This window comes from Anarrhichthys ocellatus, unplaced genomic scaffold (genome assembly GCF_004355925.1).
Source record: "Anarrhichthys ocellatus isolate YVR2014 unplaced genomic scaffold, GSC_Weel_1.0 scaffold79, whole genome shotgun sequence".
In the NCBI taxonomy this organism is placed as follows: domain Eukaryota; kingdom Metazoa; phylum Chordata; class Actinopteri; order Perciformes; family Anarhichadidae; genus Anarrhichthys; species Anarrhichthys ocellatus.
Genome location: NW_022280109.1, coordinates 1,706,129 through 1,731,785, shown reverse-complemented (window position 1 = coordinate 1,731,785; position 25,657 = coordinate 1,706,129). Strand labels below are relative to the sequence as shown.

Genomic DNA, 25,657 nt, shown 5'->3' with positions numbered 1-25,657 from the left:
GTTTTGAAAAGGGCAGGCACTTTCAAAACATACATGGCAGGTGATTGGATGAACTATCTGTCAATCAAACTCAAAGTCGGGAGAAGAGCAAAAACATTTTTTTATAAAGAAAAGCCTTCAGTGGCATTCTTTATACGTCATTCAATGCTGCAAAAGCAGAACTGATGCTATTGCAGCATCTACGCAAACCTCTGTAGGAGCTGCCAGTCGCTTCTCCACATCGTCTCACACGGCCCCGCCCGTTGTTGCCAGTAGCTCCTCACAGGGAGCTGATTGGACCACTGGCTTGATGGACACAAAAGTGTTACTTGAAGTTTGACAAGATGGATTTACGTGTGATATGTAATCCCGCAATGACATTGCCAGAACCCAGCTGCCATGTAAGGTGAGTGATGTGTCAATCCTGGGAGTGAATGTCATAGAATTGCTGAAATAAAACTTTGATTGAATGAGTTGAACAATGACTTTAATGGATTTTGTCATCATATTTTTGGATATTATAAGAAATTTTGTAATTAATGCAAAATGAACCCGTCAATACCCATGCTGATTGGTCAAAGGTTCTATAACACCTCGTCAACTTTGTTATGTTTTCCTTGTTTTCACATTTATGTCATTTTTGGGTTTCTCACCTCTCCCGTTCATTTCAGACAACTTCACTTCCTGCCCTTGTCTGTTTCCCGCTAATTTGACTTCCTTCACCTGCCCTGATCGGCTTCACCTGTTCCCAATTACCCCTCCTCCTCCCAGAGTATTTTGTCTGTGTGCTCCACTTTGTCTGTGCCAGTTTGTCTTGGTACATCTGTGTCTAATCTGTCAAACATTTTGCTCTGCAATCTTGGTCTTGCATACCTGGTTTGTAACTATTTTGCTGGTCTTGGGTTGTTCTTTTGAGTCCTTGCCCAAGTGGGCAAGGACTCAAATAGCTGCAGAAGATGGCTAATGTTGCACAAGCAAACCATGAAGGCAAAACCATCAAATCATTCTCCATGAAATGTTGTCATTGATTGCTATTGAATTAAGTGTCTCCTTTGCCTCTCGCCTGATCTTATGAAATGTCTGCATTCAGAAGGGGTTTCAAATCAAATTTGAAATAAAGAAAACACTTGAGAACATTTGAAGTTTTGGAAAAAATGCCCCACCTGAAAATGTAATACATTTCCAATAGTGTAATATGGTATTACAATATTGGTTAAAACGTTTTTTACAATATGAGTCAGTCATTTGTTTAGATTATTTGTCAGGTTATGACATTGGGTTTCATTATTACAATTTTGAACAGGTTATGTGCAAATTGTATTCCATTTTCAGGAAATGATATTACATTATTAGGTACTACAAGGCGTTCTGTTGACCCATCCATCCATCCCAACCTCATCGCCATGTGGACTTTGAGGGTCCATAATGTCTCCTGACTTCCTCCAAGTATGCAAATAAGTAAATATATGTATATAAGTGTCATGTTAGCCTTCTGAATGGAAAGGAACATTGATAATTAAATGAGTAGAATTGTTCCAGGATTTCTTCTTTCAAAGTCAAGGGTTTTTGATCCCACATACTTTGAAGTAATTATTAGGTTTGAAGGCACATTTCATTAGATATACAATGTTAAGCTTTTTGAGACACTGCGAAACACAAAATGACAAAGATCACATGAGAAAAGTTAATTTTGTGAGCCTTTGTAATTTAGAAACACAAACTCAACATATACATTTTTTTTCAGCCATTTTTGTCACATTGTGCAACTGAAGCAGAGCAACTCTGGCTCAATTTGCAAAGACAAACCTCATATTCAAACGGATCCACCAACGAACAATTAACAAATATAGAATATAGAACAAATACGAAGAACGAAACAAACATCATTTTAAATGCCTGGAGAAAGGGACACACATTAATAATCGAACCTTTCTCTTATCTCGGTGATATCCAGGGCCAACCCAGTACATCCCCCCATGCCCATGTGTTTTTGTTTTATACTATTAAATCATTCACGTGTTACTGAAAAGTAAAACTAGCACACTACCATACTTTGAAATTGCTTGGTTGTATTTCCCCAGGAATATATATTTTTTAACAATTTTAAGTTGAACTTTGTGCTGAACAAATCTGCTACAACTACATAAAAGATAGACTAGATCAATTACATTCAAAGTTTGACAGAGAGATTTGACAATGTGGTGAAATTCAAACAATATCTGTTAAATCTGATAAAGGTAAATTAATAAGATATTTAGTTTGTGATTTAGTTTATATAATGTCCAATAGCACCCACATTGCCTCACAGATTATGTTTAGTCCATTATTGTTTATTTTGACAGAACTGATTGTCGGTGGTTTCCTGAACAGACAGTAAAGATTATTTCATTTTTTCAGATAATAAACATTTATTTTGTCCTGGTGAGAATTTTAAACAACTATTGGATGCTGTGGGAAATTAATGGAAACGTTTTAAGTACGATTTACTACAACTGAATTTATAATAATTGGTAATCATATAATAACTTTGCAAAGCAAGCTTATGATGAATTATGTTTAAATTGTAAGGGTGCATTTATTAACTTTAAGGGAATTATATATGAATTCTAAACAAAATCACTGTTTATTAATTTAAAGGCTCTTGGATTCAAATATTTGTATATTTTAATTGGCACAAAAATGCCACAAATTTTGTATGCATTTAAAATTATTCTTAATCTGAAAGTATCCAAATTGTGTTTAAATTGGCAGAAAACTGATATGACTTGAGAATGTTTATGTTTTAAAATAATGTAATTATAACCTATAAATAATTTGGTAAATGAAAATGTATAATCAGAATGGCATTTTGGCTTTAATATTGAATGCTTTTATTTTGAGACATCTGCAGTTTTGATCAGAAGTCTTAAGTTGCATTGACTGTGATAACAGTGTTTAAACAAATTGGAAATAATTTTGAAATAAAAACTATCTTGTTAAAAAAAACAATGAGCAGCACAGACTCTTATTTGGGAATAGTTTTCTTGACCAAAATTTCAATTGTTGAAACATATCTGTGAACTGTAGAATTTGGGGATTGTGGGGGTGCCATTGGATGGTTTATTAGTGTATCTGAAAATTAAACAATTACGATGAATGAACAAAGGATTTCACATTTGCAATTAGTTAATGGGATACCTACGCAGCCTCTTATACCCAGGGCTGTCAATAAGTCACGTAACAGAATCAAAATGGTTATAAGCATTACCATTTTGTGCTTAAATTCACTTGTGCTTAACATCAAAAACAGAAGCTTAGTGGGATCCTGACAGTTATGTACATCTTTTTCATTGTCAGTTTTTCTCTCAACGTATCAGCCAGCGAGATCAGCTGCTGAACTGTACATTTACTGCTCATACATTAGTTGTTCTTCAAGGTTTCTCAACTTCTTGACCTGTGTCCCAAAATTCTTATGACCCCTGACCTTAAGCAGTTAACATGTTGTCAAGTCAATTTTTATATGGCATATATTGTGTACTCTGAGTTTTTATAACACATACATATAATTCAAAATTGAATGGGAAAACTCCTCGTTAGGTTGTGAGACTGGTTCTGGTTACACTGTGGTTGTACGGGAGGTATATGTCCCATTGCGAAACACCATATCAGAAGCTGTACAGTCCTTGGGAAAATCCAGAGGGCTACACGTTGCTTGTTTCTTCAAAGCTACAGCACAGTAATCCACCTGTTCCGCATCCAGCCCAGACTCCAGCCAGCGGAAACACACAATGCGCTGGAATGAACGCCGGAAATTGTCTGACACAAAGCCGTACAGGATAGGATTGGCGCTGCTGTTGACGTAGCTGAGGATGACAAAAAGCTGAGTAACCATTGGGTCTGGGGGCCGGTGGAAAACGCTGACAAGCTGGACAATGTAGAAGGGCATCCAGCAGAGAACGAACACGGCCACTACGAGCAGCACCATGCGGGTGATCTTCTTCTCCGAGCGCCGCCGTTGAAGCCAGCCTGCTTTTAGCCCCACTGCTCGCATCCTGGCCACCATTAAACAGTAGCATAAGCAGATGGCTCCAACCGGCAGCAGAAACCCCAACAGGAAGGTATAGACGACAAATGCTTCTGACCACGCCGATTCAGGCCACAAGAAGTTACAATCCACACCACCGTCCTGCGCCGGGACAGTGTCTGCGAAGATGATGATGGGCAGGATGACTATGAGTGACAGTCCCCATACACACACATTGACTACTTTGGCGACTGTCGGTCTGCGGTAGCGGGCAGCCTTGATAGGGTGGACAACTGCTATGTATCGGTCCACACTCAGCACAGTCAGACAGAAGATTGATGTAAACATATTGATACCATCTACACTCAGTACCAACCTACACATCAGCGACCCAAAGGGCCAATGACGGACGGCAGCTGATGTGGCCAGAAAGGGAACACTTAACATGAACAACTCGTCAGCAATCGCTAAGTTGAGGATGTAAATGTTTGTGGCTGTTTTCATTTTGGCGTATTTCAGAATGACGTAGATGACCATGGCGTTGCCAGTAAGACCTACACAGCAGACAAGAGCATAGATGGATGGGATGATGATTTTACTGGCGTCAGGCTCCTGGTAGTAGTCCTCATAGTCCATGCTTGTGTTATAGGGCAACCCAGTTGGATAGGACCCATAGTCCTGGCTCCCATTGAAATTCATAGTCACTTTTGCTGGGTATGCTAACTGTTAGTTGGAATGATGCTATCCGATGGAGCTATAAAGAGCTGAAGTGAAGCCAAACTTTGGGCTTCTTTGAATTTGTAAATTCACAGATTACTAGAAAAATATCCCTACACATGACCTTGATCAACAGTTTGTGATATACCACCTGACCCCACACATTTGTCTTGACAACGATGGTAATACATCATTATTTTTTCAACAATTCCGTTTCAGCAACCTTTGAAGAGCACCCTTCCCCGCAAGCCCAAGTCCATCAAGTTGCAGCAGATATGTGAATGGACAGGGAGTACCGAACAGCGTAGAGCTGTAGTTTTTAAAATACTAACGTATTAATCACAGTGATTGCAAAAAAAGCAAATTCTGTAGTAGTTCTTGTTTTTCACAGAAAATCCTGAGATAATACAAGATTCCTTATATAGTGTCTTTTCAAAATAAACTGTCTTCACAGAAAGTTATGTTTGGACAAAAAAAACTCTTTGTTCAATTTAGGTAAAGAGTGTGGCTGACATTAACTTGACTGACCAACAACTCACAGGAAGTTAGGTTTAGGCAACAAAACCACTTAGGTTCAAATAAAGTGGTTGCTGTAAACTTTACTATGTTTGTAACTACCGCATGTGAGTAACAACACAAAAGACTCAAAAAATGTCAACATTTACTTTTACTTTCACACCAGAAACGAACAGCGGGCTCCTGGACAAAAGTCCTGCATTTGTTTGACGCATCCACCTCCACTCCCACCCGCCCTGTGTGGACTATCTAGCTCTTGAAACTACAGTCAGTTACTCTGCCTGTGTCTCAGTGTCGAGACGCCGAGGAGCACTGACCAAGCTACGTTACTTGAAGCGTTGAGAGTGAGAATGAGTTGATGTTAATTTTTGTTGTTGTTACTGTCACCCAAGAAAGAAAATTTCTATTGTTCTTCTCATAGTCTCTACATCCTTGATTATCCTGGGTCTCTTTTCTCGTCACTGAATTCTCATGGGGAAGTCAAGAGAACCTTTATCATTCTTTTCCTCTTAGCTACAGAAAACAGGGTATGCAGCAATTGCATTCAAGGGTAACTATTTTACACACTGATTTGTAGGATTCTTAGTGGGCAATTGTGTAGCATTCCATTTTCTTTCATGCGTTAACATCATGTTATTAATCTGTTCCAGTTGTAGTAAGTTCAGAGTTCTGATCAAAAGCAAGGTAAGACCAGTTGGACGCATTAAATACCAAACACGCGTTCCGGCAGGTCAAATCACATCGACTGTGCACTTAAAGGTTGTGTTGCTTGGCTTCGGCACTCATGTTGTCTCGTTGAGTCTCACAGCCATTGCAGAGTGCTGAAGAATCACAAGGATCCTGCAGAAGCTTCCCTTCAGGATACAGTGAGCTCCCATTTTGTGTGACCTGAATTATGAAAACCTGTGAGAAAAGAAAGAACTGTCACTTAGTTTGCCTCTAACAAACATCAAAGTACAAATGAGTCATACCTGAGAAAACCTGACACTGCATTGGCTTTCTTGAAACACCACAGCATTTACAAGGTACAAGGATAAAGACATTTCTGTCTGTGTGTATTATTTCACAGGCTCAAAATATGTCATATGTAGCCATACTGATTACCAATAGGCCATGAGAAATAATTGAGAGGAATAGTTTTAGAGTGTGGCAAATACCCCTGCACACCCATAATAAACCCTCACAGGGGATTTCTCATATTTAGAGGTTAGACCTCTCGGACAGGCTGGATGTGCACATTGGGCTTACAGCTTTATTTGTCTTTCCCTGTACATGGAATCCTTTGCCAAACTTTGACCTAACACCACATTCATGTCATATGGGATGGATCAATAACGACCTACGAGTGTTCATGTTATCTTACAACTCTAGACAGTCGTACGACTCTAGAGTTGGTAGTGTGAGCTTTGATCTGATTTGGTCTTATGGTCAGCACTGATTGACACAAGTTACATCAGGAAGGAGAAATGGCAAAGCGTAGAGGTCCAGGGGGAATAACACTCAAATCTTTTGAGATTTTCATAAAGAGAAGGAATTAATAAGTAGACCAATTTTCAATAATGTTGAATTTGCTTGTTGATTTAAATATTTTATATGGTGGGCCGGTCTGGGTCAGAAACAGAATCAATCACCTGCGATCGCTGAACAATGCAACAAACATATCTTGTTTGGTTGATAATAATAAAGGTTATCTATCAAAACTCATCAAGAATACACAGCCAGATACATTTATATATATACACATACACACACATATAAACTACAGATAGTCACAGATGATTTAACAGGATGTAATTATTTCTGTGACTACATGCATATTGACTGAAGGCTGCTGATTGCAGCCCCGGCGGGGAGCCCGTGTAAATCATTGATTTAGAACAGGAGCGTCCAGTAGCTTCAGCTAGAATCTTGCAATTAAACATCCATCACATCCTTACATAGCCTACACAAGATAATTGCTGGTGGTGGGCATATACTAGTTTGGGACTGGATCGGGATGGCAACACAAGGTAGATGATGAAGATGATGATATGGAATTTGATGACCAGAATACGCTTGTTGGAGAAAGAGGGCGAGAAAGAGAGCGACAAGTTTTTTGTGGAGTGATAACTGGCATTCCCATTGAAAAACTCAAATAAAGTATTCAAAGAGGCGAGGTGAGGAGACTAAGGAGATTGTTAAGAACAATTGATGGTGAGAGAGTAGAAGGTTTGTCAGTGCTTCTACAGTTTACAGAGGTATAAGCGTGTAGCGTTGGCTTGCAAAGGTGCGGCAAATGCAGAGGTGATCATAGATTTGAAGACTGTGAAGAAAAAGTGCAGTGAAATTGTGAAGTCAGGAAAAGAGCAATGGAAATGCAACAAGTGAAAACTGTTAATATGTAGAAAGAATGTAGAAGAGATTGATGAGCTAATGGAAGACAAAAACCTAATGTGCCTCAACAATGGAAAAGGTACAAGGGTTGATGTTAGAAATGGTATGGTATGTGCTGTAGATCATACTTTAGCATCAGAAACAGTGGCAGGTATATGCACTTTGGAAATTGTGGCATAAACAGCAATAGGAAGTGACAACTTTCCTGTTGTTTACTCAAATACTACAATGACCTCAGCTAACAAAATTGGCATTTCATTAATAGTTCTAGATTTCCACATTAGATATGCAAGATAATCACATATTAATTATTAGTGTAGATGTTCGGATTACAATGGGTTGAAGATATGAGACCGTTAAGAGCAGTACTAGGCTCCGATTCCAGTTCCTAATTAACCAGGTAGAAGTAGAGTCATTTAGACAGCAGGCCAGATGTTTTAATAGAGATACAGCAAACACTGATGAGATTACATGAAACGGTGGGATTAGATATAACAATTGGATGGATGGAGCAGCACATCTGGGATTCAAAGAAAAAGAAATGTGCAAAGGAAGCTACAAAAATGAATCACAGTGACACCACAGTACCCTCTAGTAAAACGTTAATGAAGACCACAATTAAACATAAGCTGTAAGGAAGGTGGCAAACGCAGTGGGAAGAAGAGAGAACAGGACGGTGGTTGTAGAGAATTCAAAGGAAAGTATGTATGATGAGGAGAACCAAGAGAGAAGAAACAACAATATCCACGTTATGTTTGGGGCATACTGGATCAAACAGAAGATTATTTAAAATAGGAAAACATAATACAGGAAGGTGCAAATTTGTAATGAGGAAGAAACTTTAGAACATGTGATGCTTTACTGTTACAAATATGATGCACTTTGCACTGCAAGAATGGCATTGCTAGGGCACCCTGATGACCCAGTGGTTAGTAGATAATGATGATGATGATTAGGGCTGGGTATCATTTAAAAAATGACGATGCCAGTGCCAATACCAGTACCCTGAAAGTGATACCGATACCAACTATGTAATTCATTTGATACTATTCGAAGCTGAGGAGGTTTAATACACCAGAAAAAAAAGCTGTTATCGTATTGGATGTGTCTGAGGAACATGCCCACAGAGCTTATATCCTACTTTTAATGATTATAATCACATCATAATGATTATACATTGTATCAGGTCAATGTATCGAATGTGTGCACGAATACGTTTATAAACTCAACATCTCACATCAAAAGACGTGATTGTTTAGGGAGTCTGGGGATCTTCTCCCGGTCGACAAAGGATCAAATTGTGGTTGCGGTGACAAAAGTGACAAATAATTATGGTTAAGCCAAAATTGCTTTAAGATTAGTTTGAAACTGCTAGATCGGTCTTGATTGAGCTGGTGTTCATCAAAGAGTCCTAAAGGCTACGTTTCATTCCCCCTCCGTCCATGCGTCCCAACGGTACAGAGACAGAGCTATTCGGTGGCCAACAAGAGAACCACACTTAGTTTAGAGTGTGTGACCACTCCAGATGTAACAGCTGCTAATCTGCAGTTTAAACAGAAACATCAATGATGGATGTGGAAGAACAGAGAGTCCAAAGTCCTAATTAGTCTTCCACTCCTCGACGGGCTTCTAGGTCCACTCCAACCTTTCCTTCCCTGCTGCAAGCTTTAATGACAGGCAATCATCCTTTTGAAGTTGCATTAGCGCTGCTTGGTAGAAGGAATATATCTGTGTGTGTGTTTCTAGATAGGGAGAGTATGGGATAAAATGATGTCTATCCTATGATACATTGATCTACAACCAGGGCTGCTGTTGTCATTATTGCTATCTTGTAATCATAGTCTGCTGAATAGATGAAAGCCTTGAAGCCTTCTAATCTTTGTTCTATTAGTGGAGGGGTACACAGGATGAAAAGTTTGGTTTGTTGGTGAGTCCATCGCTCTGTAAAACACTTTGGTCCAGGATTTGGGTGCACCAGCTATGAGTAAATCCATCAATACATTGTTGCCCTTAATACATTCTTTCTAGCCAGTTACAAACTAGTGATTTAAATCAGGTCCCAGCATTCAAATTGAAAGAGTAAGTCTGATGATATATTTCTCTTACTGACAACAGCTCCAACGTCTGACCGATGTTATTCCTCTGTGCTATAGAGCTACTCGTAATACACTATTAAAAGCACACCAGTGAGCCTCAGTGTTCCACATTCAAGAACACACGAACCTACACTCGTATAATATCTTCTGAAAAGTCATTTGGTATTTTCGTGCATCTCTTACGAATTTCCAGCAACACAAGTGATTGGTGCGTCTGTAAAGCCCCTGCAGTGTAGAACCTGTTCAGCAACAAAGCTACTTTAGGTGATGAACAGATTGTGGTTTGGGTTGAAATAAGTTTGTTTGTCAAGTAACTTTAGTAGTTGATTAAGTATGTGCCTTACATGACAAATAAGTTGAATGTTGACTTTTGGTTTCATATGGGGAAGTCCATGGTTTCCTTCCTGTTTGTTTGAATTATACTACGTTACTTTTCGTAGGTATAAGTACGAACAGTGATTGAGAAGAGCCTCAACACACACACACACACACTGTAGTTTATTTTGACTCAATCCCACATACACCGTCCTGCTGCCCCAAATACTCACTAGAGCCCCAAATCTGGATTAATCTGCTGCTGAAAATAGTCCCCATGCACCATTTCCTCCTGTTTGACTAATGTTTGCTAAAAAAATAGTGTCTACCTGTTTTAGGAAATGACTGAACCTTTTCTCAAAATGAAATTATATAGAAACTTGGAGCCATTTTTAAAGATCCATCCGTAGATACCAATGGACTTGGAGCTGAGAGTCAGAAAACATTGAGAGACAGACTAAAGTGTCAGTGTTCTCAGGGGCATCATTGACAATAAGGAACATGTAGAATAATCTCTAGTTTTATCCTATAAGTACTGTTTTAGCTAGTAAAGACCTTAGTAATGCAAGGAGCCGTTGCCAGTAGACATCTGCAGTGGTGTCCAATCAAAGGCAATCATCTACATAAACATGACTGCAGATATGTCCTAGCAACGGCTCCACACATTACTAGAAAGGTCTCTACTAGCTAAAACATTAATTATAAAGGATAAGGCTATTACCTTATTGTCAATCACACCAATGAAACGTTCCTACCCTGTCTGAGACTCTCAGCTCCATGATCATTTTCTCCAGGAAATGGCCTCAAAGTAATAATCATTTTATGAACTGGTGCATGCTGGGTTTGCTTTGACACCATTTGTATTCATGGATTTAAAACTAGACCGGTAAAATAAGAAGATTTAAAATAACATGTCTTCGGGCTGTCAAGATATCAGATTTTCACTACACAATTATTTGTCTGTTTGGCCATGAACTCCTCTGCAGTGAGCCCACGAGAGGGGCAGTTGGCTGGGTCTTCTGTTGTGTTGACATACTGCCATTGCTCCACTTTTGTAGCTTACTGAATGACAGCAACAAAGGCTTTCAGACTTCGTGACTTGTTTCTTATGTACTTCAAAACGGACATCTGTAGTTGCGCCGCTGCCGGCATTTTCCTCCAAGATGATGTAGCCAGCTCCACTCAACTCACAGGCTAACCTCTCTGACTGTTGTTAAAAATTAAAACATTTTAAGAGCAGGTCTAGGACATGGGTTTTTACTCAAACGCCAGCCTAAAAAGGTGGGTTTTGAGCTGTTTTTTAAAAGTATTCACAGTATCTGCGAGGCATAGAGTTGCAGGCAGAGCATTCCACAGCCTCGGCGCCACTGCCTCAAAGGCTCGGTCACCACGGGTCTTAAATCGTGTGCGTGGGACTGACAGAAGACCTAGAGCGTTTGACCTGAGAGTGCGGGCGGGTGAATATGGGTGAAGTAGATCAGCTACATAAGTAGGAGCCTGACCGTGAAGTGCTCTGTAAGTGATGGTGAGAATTTTGAAGTGTATCCTAGATGCTATAGGGAGCCAGTGGAGAGATTGGAGTACGGGGGTGATGTGAGTCGTTGAGTTGTAGGCAGTTTTCTGCCACCCAGTCTCTGATGGCATTGACACAGTCCAGGAGCCTAGTTAATGTGAATGCCTTGTTGGGTTTGAATGACAGATGGAGTTGGATATCATCTGCATATAAATGATAGGACACATTATAACTTTTTATAAATCGGTCCCAAAGGTAACAGATAAAGGGAAAATAATAGAGGCCCCAGAACCGAGCCCTGCGGTATGCCACAAGACAGTGGAGAGGTAACAGACACAAAATCACCCACAGAGACATTGAAACTTCTGTCATTGAGGTAAGACGTGAACCAGTCTAACACTATGCCAGATATGCCAACCCAATCACGTAGCCTCTTAATCAGGATGTTATGGTCTACAGTGTCGAATGCAGAACTGAGGTCCAGAAGAACTAGCACAGAGCAGTCACCTGCATCAGAACACATGAGAATGTCATTTGAAACCCTCAGGAGAGTGGTTTCTGTAGAGTGTTGTCTGTGAAACCCAGACTGGAATTCGTCGTACATGTTGTGCCTCTCCAGTGCAGCAGTAAGTTGTTTGGCCACCACTTTCTCTAAAATTTTGGACAGGAAAGGCAGTTTTGATATGGGCCTGTAGTTCATGGGCAAAGCTGGATCTATGTTTGGTTTCTTTAATATGGGCTGGATAGTGGCATGTTTAAAATAGGAAGGGACAATTCCTGTAGATAATGAGGAATTGACAATAGATGTTACTGCAGGGCCAATAATTTGCAAAACTTTCTTAAATAGAGAGGTCGGTATTATATGGAGAGGGCAAGATGATGGCTTTGTTTTGTTAATTAAGTCCATCAGGTCTTGAAGGCTGATAGGCTGGAAAGAGTCCAGAACAGTAGGAGATTGCGAGGAGCTACATGTAGATGAACAAATCCCAGGCTGAATGCCAGACCTACTACCTGTTACCTTATCATTAAAATAGGTAAGGAATTTGTTGCAATCGTCAATAGAACAGCATGGCAATGTAGAGACAGACGGTGAAACAATTCTCTTAATTGTGTCAAACAAAATCTTGGGATTTCTCTTTGAGGAAGAGATTAAGTTGGCAAAATAAGCAGTTCTAGCTTCCTTTACTCCAGTATTAAAGGAAACTCTGAGGTCTTTGAGATATGAGTGATGCACTTCTAGCCCAGTGGCTTTCCAGAGCCGCTCTGTCCTGCGACACTTCTGTCTCAGGCTGCAGACAGCGTCTGTCATCCACGGAGAAGTGTTGTAGGCAGCCCTGGTCCTTTCCTTAAGAGGTGCCACTTTATCCAGGAAAGTGGTGCAATGTTCATTAAAAGAATGTATCAAGAGGTCAACATCATTGAGATTTGTGTTAATATCGCAGCAGAAGTGCATAGAGAACTGATCAGCTGTACTCTGAGTGATAATGCGGGAGTGGAATGTTTGTTTCAGACACAAGGGGTCAGCATTGACAGAAAGATCAAAGAAAATACATTTATGGTCACTGATCAGTAGGTCCTCACAACGGGTATTATCAATAGCAAGACCCAGAGAGAACACAAGGTCCAAGGTGTGACCACCCCTGTGAGTGGTGCCAGAAACATGTTGCGTGAAATTAAAAGATTCAGTAATATAGAGAAACTCAGTGGCACTGCAGTCTGTGGTATCATTGATATGCAGATTAAAATCACCAACCAGAAGCACTTGGTCTAGCTTGATAATAGAGGTCAGAAAGTCTGTGAACTCTGATAAAAACTGACCTGCAGGACCTGGAGGTCGGTAAATTAAAAAACAGTAAAACGGCTTTAGCCGGCCCACTTTAGTCAGCTGTAGTTCAAAAGTAGCATAGGATTCTGCGCTCCCCAATTGGCAGGAAAACTGATTCTTCCAGACCACGGCGAGACCTCCACTGCGGCCTGTCAAACGCGGTGTCCCAACATAAGAACAGTCCACAGGGCAGAGTTCATTGAAATGGATGCATTCCATATTCCGTTGCCAGGTCTCAGTCAGAAATAAAAAAGCCAAATTATGACTTGTGAACAAGTCATTTAAAATGTGAGCCTTGTTTGTTTCAGACACATTTTGATGGGGGAAGACACTGTGTCGTCATCAGCACAGGAAGCTTTGGGGGTATGTGCAATAGGACGGATCACTCGTGCAGCACCTCGAACCTGACCATAACTAGAACTTGAAACTTTGCTTGATATTCACCGACAAACTCTGCTACGGTCACAGCTGTAACATTAATGCTGACTTCATATTCATCATCACACACGCTCTCAACCAGAAACTAAGTATTGTTCCACTGACGGAAACGTAGACACAGTGTACCAGGCACACACACAGCTGTCAACCGTACTGGGAAAGTAGCTGCATGTGTCCACGACAATGCACCCAACATCGGGGCCGCTAACGCTCCCGGACGGGTAGACAGTTGCCTGTTTTGCGCATCCACTGCAGCTGATGATAGATGATGGATTTGACCTGTTTGTGCATCTGTTATCGTTGCAGCTGGGCGGCTTGTTGGCACATAAAGTCAACCACGGCACCCTGCATGCAAACTAGTCTCGTTAATGATTGGTTAACGAGGGTCGGCTATCGGTCAGAAAATAACGTCTAAATTAGCATCCCTGTTACTGAGTTTCATCAAGTTTCCCTTGATAGAGCTCCGATTTAATAAATCAGCTAAATTGAGCAAATAAAGAGAAGCATATTTCCGTCAGGAGTTGGTGGAGACCAAACCAAAGTTAAAAGGGCAGTGGACTTACATTCATCAGATGGAACACATATCAGTATAAGTGGCCAAATAAAATCTGTTATTACATTAAAAAGGCTGATATAAAGATTACTACATAAATTATATTATTTATACTGTACCTACCTGAATATCACTTTTTGCTTCCACAACATCCTAATTTTCTCACCAAGTTTTCAGCCTTTAAAATGTCGCCAGCATATTGAAACTACGTGTACTTTAGTTGCTACACTTTTCCTATCATGGGGAGTTTTAAGAGCAGCGGGGTACAGGGGAGAATTACTTTTTCTTCCAGTACAAGGCACATCTACCTTACCTTAGCTTCACACGTTATTTGATTTCTTCTCTCTTTCCGAAACATCGATTCCTCCCTGGAGGATGCACCGGCTGCCATAATGATCGCCTGACAAAGCTGAAGGAGCATTTCGTCAGACTCAAACACTAAATTGACCCCTAGAGCACAGATGTAATTTTCCCCCTTCAAAAACGTTCACCCCATTTTCATAATCATGTAGCCGGTGGCACAGTGCAGGAAAAAAAAAAATAACTGTGAGGGAGAGAGTGCTTTGAAAAGCTTTCTTTCATTTGCATTCTATTCACCCTCAGCGCGCTGGCTACTGTTGACATGCTGGGGCCCGTTTTCATCTCATTGCATGTGACATATCTGCAGCTCACACTCTGGAGTGCAGCCTGTGATTAAATATGGAAAAGGCTTCAGCTCTGCCTCACAGCTACTGGAGGTGTTGGAGGAGCATCTGATCGTGAACGGAGAACCGAGTTCACTCTCACATGAGGGTTTTCCACAGAAATACTTTCTTTTGCTTTTTAAATTTATTTTAAGTTGTACGTAGGGCTGCAGGATTATGGCCAAAATAATATTTGCCGATTATTTTTGTTTTTAAGTCAAAACATCTCTACTTCCCCCCGCCCCCCTTGGCCGGCTGTTAGCTTAGGAAGCGTTCAATTTGATATGGATCGGAGTTTTCTACAAGCAGAGCACGCAATTTAAAGGTCAATATCACAGTCGATCGTGTTCAGTTAGTTGTGGAAAGCCAAACTCATGATAAATATTTGAGCATCCCTAGTTTTAGCCAGTTCTCCATTAAATAGAAAAAGAAACAACTACTAGAAACAAACACTGGGACACAATGACAACTGCCAAGGTCATGTCCTCAGTTTTGGCAACCAATTGGAATTACATGCTACAAGATTTAAAAATGTAACTAATATATGGATACTGCTCATGCAAACATATTTGTTCGTAATTCTTCTGAATTACGAACAAATAATTCTCCTGAACATGGTGACAGCTGAGCAGCTACTAACAGCGACGGGGCTAACAGCGAGTCATAGGAGGCGATTGAGGGGACAGTCAGCAACAGGGCTGCTTCTGTGGGGGAATGTGATGAATATGTCAGGATCCCTGTCTGACCCAGTGTGTGTTTACCTCTGTTTCCCCCGATCTCCTCTCCTTGTGTGTTCTGTCATTTCCCTGTTTGTTATTGTGTGCCATGTGTCTGTGTTTTCCTCTGTCTGCCTCCAGACACCTCCCATGGCCACACCCTTGATTGGGGCACAGCTGCAGACAATCCAGCTGATCACCTCCTGCAGCCTGACACATCAGACCTGGGTTCCACTAATCACATCTTGGCAGTCCGTGCCGTCTTCTACGCTGGTATTCCGTTACTTCTGTCCGTAAGTTTTCCTTCCGACGATTCCTTGGTCTGACCTCTCTCCTCTCTCACTTGTATAGTGCCTGCTGTCCACACCGTCGATTCTATCTGCCATCCTGTGTCGGACCCAGGGAACCACACAGTTGAGCCTGCCTGCCTTCTGTTGTTGGTCCACGGGAAACCACACCGTGGATCCTGCCATCTGTTAAATAAAGTCTGTTCTGTACCTGAATCCGGTCTTGTGGTTGCTATTGGGTCCTGTTCTGAACTCCCGTGACAGAATATGATTCATTTTGATGCTTTTTTTGCACCTTATTTACATTCAAGTAAATATCTTCATTGAAAAATGTTTACCTTTGCTTATTGAAATATTGACAGGATTTCCTTTCTCTCACACACCCACACACTTTTCAGATACAGTGCATGCAGTGTTGTGAGTGCACTGCTTGCCTCTCCATCATCTGCTGTGAAGTACACTGCTCACAGAGTTTTTACCTTAATTTACAATTACTGAGTCGTTTATAGTTTTAATTCGTTTTGTAGCCAAACTCCACTGCCTTTCCCAGCCAACATAGAGGCGGTCGCGGCGCACCAGAGGAAATGTGGGCCCTCAGCGAGGGCCAGCCAGCTCCGGCGAGAGGTCCTACGAAGGGAGCCGCTCCTGATCCGCCGAGTTGTACATTCATGTTATATTGAGTGATGCAATTTCTAGAAAGAACAAAAATAATGTAATAATTCATCACATGCAGTAGGAAGTAATAGCCATGCATTCAAATACATTCCTTTAGAAAGCCAATTAATTTATCTTATTTTGAAAATGCGTTCCATCATGTTGACCACTTCAAACATAGCATGAATTAACCCTAAACATGGGAGGTGCTCGGCATGCACAGAATTGATTTTTCCAAACGTCGGGTATCTATTGAGAATTAATCAAGAAAGAGGAAGTCTCCCTGAAATGTGCTGATTTAATTAGCTTGCCATGGCCGTAGTGGAATGAACTAAATATTGCAGAAGGCTGAGCCTCGCCGAACTCCCCTGAGTCAATTTAAGAGGGAAAATAATGGATGTGCAATTTATTTTATGTTTACTCAGTTGACACCTCCACACACCTCCCCCGCCAGCTCCTTTAAATCCGGCCTAGAAGTGCTGGACATAAAAGACGCAGGTTAACAGTGGACTCCATTTGTTACTAAAAGTTCAAATGCGTGTCTGTCCTCCCGAGGCCCTCAAATTCACTTCACATACAGCTCCTTTAGAATTGAGTACACAGGTACCATTCACCCAAGCAGTCAACACCACTCTTCACCAAACATGTTCCTGAAAAGCAACAAGTGTTCAAGCTGTCTGTGGTGGATGGAAGCCCTATGAAAAACAATCGGAGTAAAACAGTTAGCGAATCAGGCGTGTGACGCAAATGCCGGTCCAAATGTCTGCAGAGTAAATGTGAGTGTGAACAGTGATGACAAAACTGTGGTGTGAGCCTAAGGCAGATTCAAGAAATAATCACGGTGCAATCCAAGGTTCCAGAGCGGCCTGTTAAAAGACTAAATCATTTTTTGAGAAGAAGCTAAATATGCCTACACAGCTTCCTGATGATGATTTGGAAGATTGTGAATATCCATTAGCCAACATTACTGAGACACAGCGTTACTGAAATGCTAAATGCGGCTTATTAGTCCAAAAACCTCAAGCAGCTGAATCAACTTCTGTAGAAGATAAAAAATCTTATGGAAATGTAAAAACAAGACTTCCTGTTTTAGATCATATTTTCTTATTTCAGTTTGTGGAGTAGAAACCAAAACCGAGATCATACAAGTCAACAGCACTAACAACGACAACAGTGCTGACAGAGCTAACGGCAACAACGCGGCCCCGCCATTGTGGGTCATGGGACGCTGTTATCAGCCTTAACCACTCTGAGTGCTGTGCAGTGTGCCGGCCAGTGGTGTATAGTAACGAAGTAGAAATACTTTACGTTAGTGTACTTAAGTCGTTTTTTTTTTATATCTGTACTTTACTACTTATATTTCTGTTGACTTTTACTTTTACTTCACTACATTTCGCAAAGAAAACTGATACTTTTACTCCGATACATTTCCCCTGAAACCTTCGTTGCTCGCTACAAAATCAAATCTATCTTTAGAAACAAAATGAGACCAACGTCAGGGACTGTGGTGGAACAGAGACTGCAAGCAAGCAGGTTTGGCGAATCAGTGGTCCTAGCTTGCAAGTTAAATCATTGGTTAATCACATTAATGCGCAATTGCAAACAAGTGCTCTCAAAGCTGCGGCGTTTTGATTCCCAGTGATGCCCAGGATGCTATATGCTATAGCTAGCGGGCGACAACACGAGCAGAATTCCACTCTACGATGACTGATTTCATGATGGAAGCAGAAATGAAAGCACCTGCTACTCCCTCAACAAACTATGGTGGTGACGAAGACCAACACCCGTGGATCGCTAGCGAGTTAGTGAGCTGAGAAAGTGTTGACAGTTGTGAGATTTTGTTGTGTGGTGGCTAGCTAACTTAACGTTAGCTAGCCACCACACCATAGGATTGACAGGAGCCGCGAGAGCGCAGCATTAGGGAAATCCTTCCCAGCTGTGCGCAAGCTGTCTGTGAAGCTGAACACACCTCTACCTGCCTCAGCGGCCTGTGAAAGGCTATTTAGCATCGCAGGACTAGTCTTCAGCCCAAGAAGAGCGAGACTGAATTCTCGTAATTTTGAAAACCAACTTCTTTTGAAGATGAACAGGACAGGACATTTTTCAGTTTCAAGTAATGACTGGGTTGCTGCTTTAGCATTGATCCTGTTTTGATATTTGAGTCATTTTGTGGATGATCAGATGGAGTTATGATGGTTGCAGATTCAGCTTGAGCAAAACCTTTGCCCATTGTGTTCAAATCAGGCCCATAGGAGTTTACAAGGCAGGTGTCCTTTCTCACAACACTGACCTGATGCATCAAGTGGATATTTTTTGCTGAACACAACATTATGCATTTGCCCTCTACATCCTCTAGTCGGAATGAGCATACTTATAAACGCACTGTTACAACTCCTTCATAGTGTCATATTGCTTTTCGGAGAATTATGATGATAAGTTCATAGTAGATGCAAAAGTATACTTATGTACAATATATTATGTTGAACATTGTTGCTCCTGGATGGATCACAGCCAACCCAATTATTTTCAACACAGCTCCATGTCCTTGGTGATGGTGGCCACAGCACTTAAAAGAATAAACTTCATAATTCAAAATTCTGACCCTTTGCTTTTTTATTAACAGCATTTACTTGTACTTTTACTTTCAATACTTAAGTACATTTAATATCAGAAAATTACTTTTGATACTTAAGTACAATAAATATCAGATACTTTAAGACTTTTACTCAAGTAGTATTCTAATAGGTGACTTTTTACTTTTACTGGAGTAGTTTTCCAGTAAGGTATCTTTACTTTTACTCAAGTATGGCTTTTGGGTACTTTATACACCACTGGTGCCGGCTATATGCCAGAGGGACTCACACCATAGACTGTGTATAAGAAGTGGACGTAGTCATTGTGACATCACCCATTGGTTTGTAAACTGGCGTTTTCAAGCCTCGAGTTTGGCGTTTGCCATCTTGGATTACGGCAGTCGCCATGTTGTTTTTTCGCAACCGGTGAACGAAAGTTACCATATTTGGAATGTGGAGGAGTGACAGAGACACTGTACACAGCTCTGGTAGTGGCAGCTACCTGTCAATCCCAAGGTAGCCCCACCCAAAAGCATACCCTATTTTATGATCTAGTTTACTCTAAATAGACCTTAATTTACAAAATGAACATAATGCTGTATTAAATAATAAATTAAACTGGAGAATAAACTCATGTTTACAATGTTTACTGAGGTAATAAATCACAGACTTCTATACAATCCGAGGAGTCGCCCCCTGCTGGTCAGTAGAGAGAATGCAAGTTTTAAGACACTTCCCCGTCAGCTTCACTTGGCAGAACCAGAAGTTGCTGCCAGACTTCCACACAGCTTCCGATCACATGATGGACATCGAATCAAGTACTTTATTTATATCAACGTAACTTAAAGTTTACTGGTATTGATACTGGCTTTGTAATTATGATGCCCAGCCATAGAAAATACCAAGCAAAGGAAATCCTACTGCTCACTCAAATCTGACAACACAAAGTCTCAATTCAATTCAAGTTCAATTCAATTCATTTTGTATAGCCCCAAATCACTAATTTGCCTCAGAGGGCTTTACAATAGGTACACATGTGACATCCTCTGTCCCAGAACCCTCACATCGGTACACGAAAAAGTCATTAACTCAGCGAATTCAGAGACAGAAATAGCGCGTCCGCACAAGTTTAAATGTTTTAACAAATTCACATGAAGCTATCAGTGTTGAGCTGTAGGACTCTACATGAGAACTGTTGAGAGAAAGAGAACATAACAGAAGAGGGCTTGGAGAAAAGTGAGCAAAGCCATAGGACTACAGTCAGAGCCAGAAGTATTTCTAAATACTTCTGGCTCTGACTGTACATGGAGGTAACCCCCTGTTCCTTAAAAGCCAATGACAGTAGCGAATATTTTGCAAGTTGCGAAATATATCTTACCTGAATTTAATAAAATTGCCACAAACCAACTGAAACGTTGGTAAACCTGATCCTGTTGGAGCCTCCAGGGTCCCGGTCCCCAAAAGCAGCTTCCCCTTTAGACTGCCAGCAGTCCAGCCTTGATCATGAGGATGTGATGTAAATTGACAAATCTGTTGCTGTGCAAAAGAAAATGCATGATGTCCTCATGCCCATATCTGAGTTTCCTGGGATTGTAATAAGTCTGATGTTTTGCTCATTAAGTGTGTTTTCGAAAGAAAAACAAATATATAACAAACAGAAATGTCATATTTCCACGTTTTTCTATCATTTAAGCTTTAACTGGAGCTCATATGTCATCTTGCTGTATGACTTCTTCTGCAATGCTTTTGTGGCACCAGACGGGAGAATTAGCACCTTCCGAAACCAACTCCTAGTGTTCACAAGGCAGCAGTGGATAGAAACGCACATTTGCATTTTCTTTAGCAGGCTTGACTGTTGGCAGATTTTGAAATAAGTCAAAATGGTCAAATATATATGACATGATCTTCAAACAATATTTCTAAGTGTCAGCAATTTGAGCATAATTTTGGGTGCTTAAGAATGCGCATTCTATTAATACACCCTATTATTAAGCAATTTAAATACGTGTAAAACAGATTAAAATAAATATTAATATTTTACGTAAAGATCTTGAGTTTCACAGATCTGATCATATTTGCCTTCAAATCGCTTCCTCTGTACTGTAAATGTTTGTGCACTGATCGCCTGATACGCACGGATCAGGATACATTTGCGCATTACGTTTTAAGACTGTTTTCACACAAAGATCCACCAATGCATGCTGCGTTTAAACACTTCTGAAAAACTGGGACAGCTGGGCTTCCGGTGGGAGATGTGTTTTTTTTTTCTAAATAGACAGAATAGCTCGTCACCCTTGGATTAGAACACTTTCATCAACCAAATACACTGCCGCTCAAAAGTGTTGAGTCACCCTTAGTATCTTTCAATAATGACTATTTTAACAGAGACAAAGAGTGATTCAAACAGATGTATTATTTAAACTCTAAAGTGTTACTTGGGAGATACTCATATCCCCCATTTTATCCCCAAATACCCTTCGGTATCGGTATTGGATTTGTTTTTGGGTCCAGAATAGCATGAGTTACCATGAACCACATTGGTAACCGTGGCTCTGAACATCGAGTCTGTCTGTTTTTCTTTGGACCCTCCGCAGTCTACTCAGAGGTTAGATTGAAGAGGTTTGAACTTTGATTTGTTCAGCTGATATTGCAATAGTGCAAACCCTAGAATAACCTATTTATTTATTTTCTGAAGCTTTTCTTCAGCAGCACCCCTGTTAACACTCCAGCTTGGCTGTATTATTGAAGAGAAGTGATTTCTTCTGTTCTTATTCAACTGTTGCTCAGAGGATCTTTGTCCATCTCAGTTTTTTGATCTTCATGTACAAAACATGACTTTTGCAAACCCATCAAACAAAATAACTTATATTTATAATGAGGACTTTCTACAACCTAAACGCAATTCAAACACAATTCAAAATGATGGTGTAGTCCTCTCCTCCATCTAGCTGTAATGTAACTGTTAGCTGGTTAACTTGTTCTTCTTCTGGGAAAACAAAGAACAATGTTGTTTCATCATTAAATTCCCTTATGAGAAATTATAAGGCGATAAATCAACTGTGTAAATCTTTAAAAAAAATCAAAATCTGAATATATAATTTCAGATTTTGATTTTTTCCCGTGTTCAACTTGCTTGGTATTTGTGTAGATTGGAACGCACATTCGTTAGTACCCAAAATTATTCACAAATTGTTGGACATGTAAATCTTATTTTCCGTTTGTCAACAGATTTGTGAGCATTTTGAGACAAATTTTACTCTTTTAATAAAAAGTGCACCTGCCACCATGTTAAAGTGAAACTTAACATGGTGAATTGAAAGAAAACAAATTCAGCTAACAAAAATACTTCTGTCAGGAGAGACAAGTGAATGATTAGTAGTTGACGTTTATTATGACAGATGATGCGTCCATGGCGCTTGAACTCAACAGGGAGATTTGTGATCGAGTGGCGATTGCCCCGAGCGGCAACAATATAAATCCCCAAAGCGAGAAGGAAAACACAGCAGTTCCCCCCAAAAGAAAGTATTACTCAATGAGCTGAACTTGAATGGCTGCAAATTCTTTCAGCGAATTGGTGCAGACTGCTAAGAGATGAGGCATGAAATAAACATTACACTGCAATTGAGGTTAAATGGATAGCCGCAGCAGAGAACCTGTTGTATGGACGTAAAATATGTGGCAAGAGATCGGGTCAGCACTGACCTGGGTAGCAGCAATTGAGCCAGTGGTGGTTAGAGGGCAGCAGTGCCCTGCTTGTGATTAATGGCCCAATCTCAATGTCCCCCCTACACCCTCAAACCCTGAACCCTCAAGGACTTACTGACGTCACCTGGTAAGTGGATGAGTGTGAGAGGCTGTGAGGGCTTGAAATGGTGTAAATATGAACGGGACAGCACTTTGCTGCAACATATCACGTTACCATGAAAACGACAAAAAATATGATGTATAATTGTGTGTATTTATTTTATACTTTGTACTCCCGGATTTGAAAGTCTTCCAGGCTCTTTCCTCACAAGATGAGGTGATTTTATATAATCTATTTACTCATTTTTTTCAAAACAGCCTCAATGACAAAATCAAATGTTTGATGAATAAATAAATAAATATCTTCTGATTGAAGTTCATTTTTTGTTCCATCATTAACCCTTGATGTTTCTGAGTAAATTGAATAAGACAGGCTGAACACACGTGAGCCGTCCTCTTTGTTTACCTTTTTTTTTATGTCTCCATGTGTCCACTGGTTACCCCGTGTTTAACATCACATTGCAATGATTTGTGGGTAATTCCCTTAGGTAAAGTCAGACTTATCATAAGGGTTCATAAAGGGCTCAAAATGTCTGCCAGAGAGCCCTCAAACACTCGATGATTTGACAGTGGGACAGCCCTAAACCCTCACGGACTTCGCGGGAGCGCGCCTCAAAGTCCGTGAGTCCGTAATGGGGGACATTGGGATTGGGCCAATGCTTTAGCCAGCAATGGCCAGTGAACTGCTGCTAAGGTTTGAGCTTAGACAACATGGTTACCATAAATGACCTACATGAACCGGTAAGACCCACAACCACCATCGGCACGCACATAGGAGGCATAAATAAGCGGAGGATGAGCAACGCCCCAGTTGTTGTAGGGAAGCATTAGATTGACCGTGCATAGCTGCTGAGGTTGCAGCGCCTATTCTAAATGAATGAGCTGAATAATGCTTTAGGGTAGGTTGCATTTCAGAAGAACTCACTCTAAATGATGGTAAACGAGGACTTGGACATGGGATTACTGTTGGGGGTCAGAAACGAGGGTCGGTGCCAAACATAGTTTTTTATATATCTACACATAATATTTAAAAAGGCAGAATTGACAATCCATGCCTGCAATAATTATGACACAAGCGCCTCCAGCTTTGGGGTGTTTGAGAAAAAGACTGAAGCAATCTGGGTGAAAAGTTAAGTCTGACAAGGTGGATCAAATGAATTAAAAGAACATTGAAATGGCCGAAGAGGGAAAGCAATTATTCCTTTGTTGCTACTTTTGATGTAGTATAAGACTGAGTAATGTTGCAAATGCGCTTGAGTTTGTCTGCTGGAAGAGAACCTTTCATTTCTACGGCGTCCAGCACAATGCCCAGAAACTCGAGGCGAGTAGCCGGACCGGCAGAGAGTGGGACACTTAGAGGGTTGAACAAGTGCGGAAGTTTGCCCATGAATGCGCCTGTGTTTTCCGTACCTCGGGTTAAGGTTGGCAATCAGCGCTAAATAAGAGTCCAGTTCTTGTCAGTGTTCAAGGTAGACGCGGCATATTACGTCGTGAAAAATGCCGAAAGCGACTACGAATTCACCGATTGCCATGTCTCTTGACAATCTTGGGTTAGCAGACTTAATGAGCGCAGTGAAATTCTCGCCAGGGGTGACTTTACCGTCACACTCGGGAGATGTCAGTATGAGGCTGATGAGGTTGATGTCTTTTCCCTGCAAGATTTTTGATCTTAAGCGTGGAGAAGTGTTAGATTCAGAGGGAACATATGGCGTACCTGGCAAGGGAGTAGGGATGGCAGAGGCCAGGGAATGCTGAGGTATGATTAGGCCATATGTGGGGGAGATTGCTTGCTAGGGTGCTGGTGCATGAACTGCAGGTTTTGAGAGGCATAGCGCCTTGCCGAGGAAGATGACGCTTGGTTGTTCTCTAGAGACTGGAGGCGGGCATCTATAGCCTAGATTTACCAGAGACTGGAGGGTTGCTGAGAGGGCCAGAGGCTGGTCGGGATGAGCAGATCTGGTGGCGGCAGCCTTGCGTTTAGCTTGAGGAGCTGAATGATGCGTTTTCTTTGCACGTTTGCGTCCGTGAGCTGCGGTGGGGGCTTGTCGCGGGCTGGTGATCCATGACCCACTTCGTTAGCCAGGCTTTGAGGCTGTGAGAGGTCTAAGCCCAGAGCCGGATTGATGCCTTGAGCAGTTAGCATCTCCAATATTTCGGGACCGGCTTCCTCTTGTCGGGCAGCAATCTGAGCGCTGCGGCGAGTTGCAGATGAGATGGAAGCCAATTCATTTATGTCAGCATCCCGATCGTGAGGGAAGATATCAGCCCGAACGCTTCTGACAATGACAGCTGGAATTGAGAATGTGCCGCTAGAGTGCGGAAGTCGTATTAGAGACAGAGGACTACAAGCCAAAAGGTGCAAGGATAGTCTTCCTGGCTGAACTTACGTTAGAGCTTTATTTGGTTAGGTTTAGAAAAATCTGCGATATGCAATTACATTGTTCAATAACTCCATGACAATATGACTTACGATAAATAGACAAATATTGAAGTGTGCATTTAAGCTGTATATTTCCTTGGTCAGCCAGGTCGTCTTTAAATTCAGAACTGGACTAGAATTGAATATTTCAAATATGAAGTTTATAAAGAATGCCGAACACAGACGTCAGTCA

At 41.0% G+C, this 25,657-nt stretch overlaps 1 protein-coding gene across 1 annotated transcript; it reads right to left on the bottom strand.

The window, feature by feature from the left end:
• Positions 1–1,663: 1,663 nt before the first annotated feature.
• Positions 1,664–6,402, bottom strand: sstr1b (somatostatin receptor 1b). Its single transcript, XM_031874308.1, has one exon. The coding sequence runs from the start codon at positions 4,679–4,681 to the stop codon at positions 3,575–3,577; it is 1,107 nt and encodes a 368-aa protein (XP_031730168.1). The 5' UTR covers positions 4,682–6,402; the 3' UTR covers positions 1,664–3,574.
• Between the last annotated feature and the right edge of the window lie 19,255 nt (positions 6,403–25,657).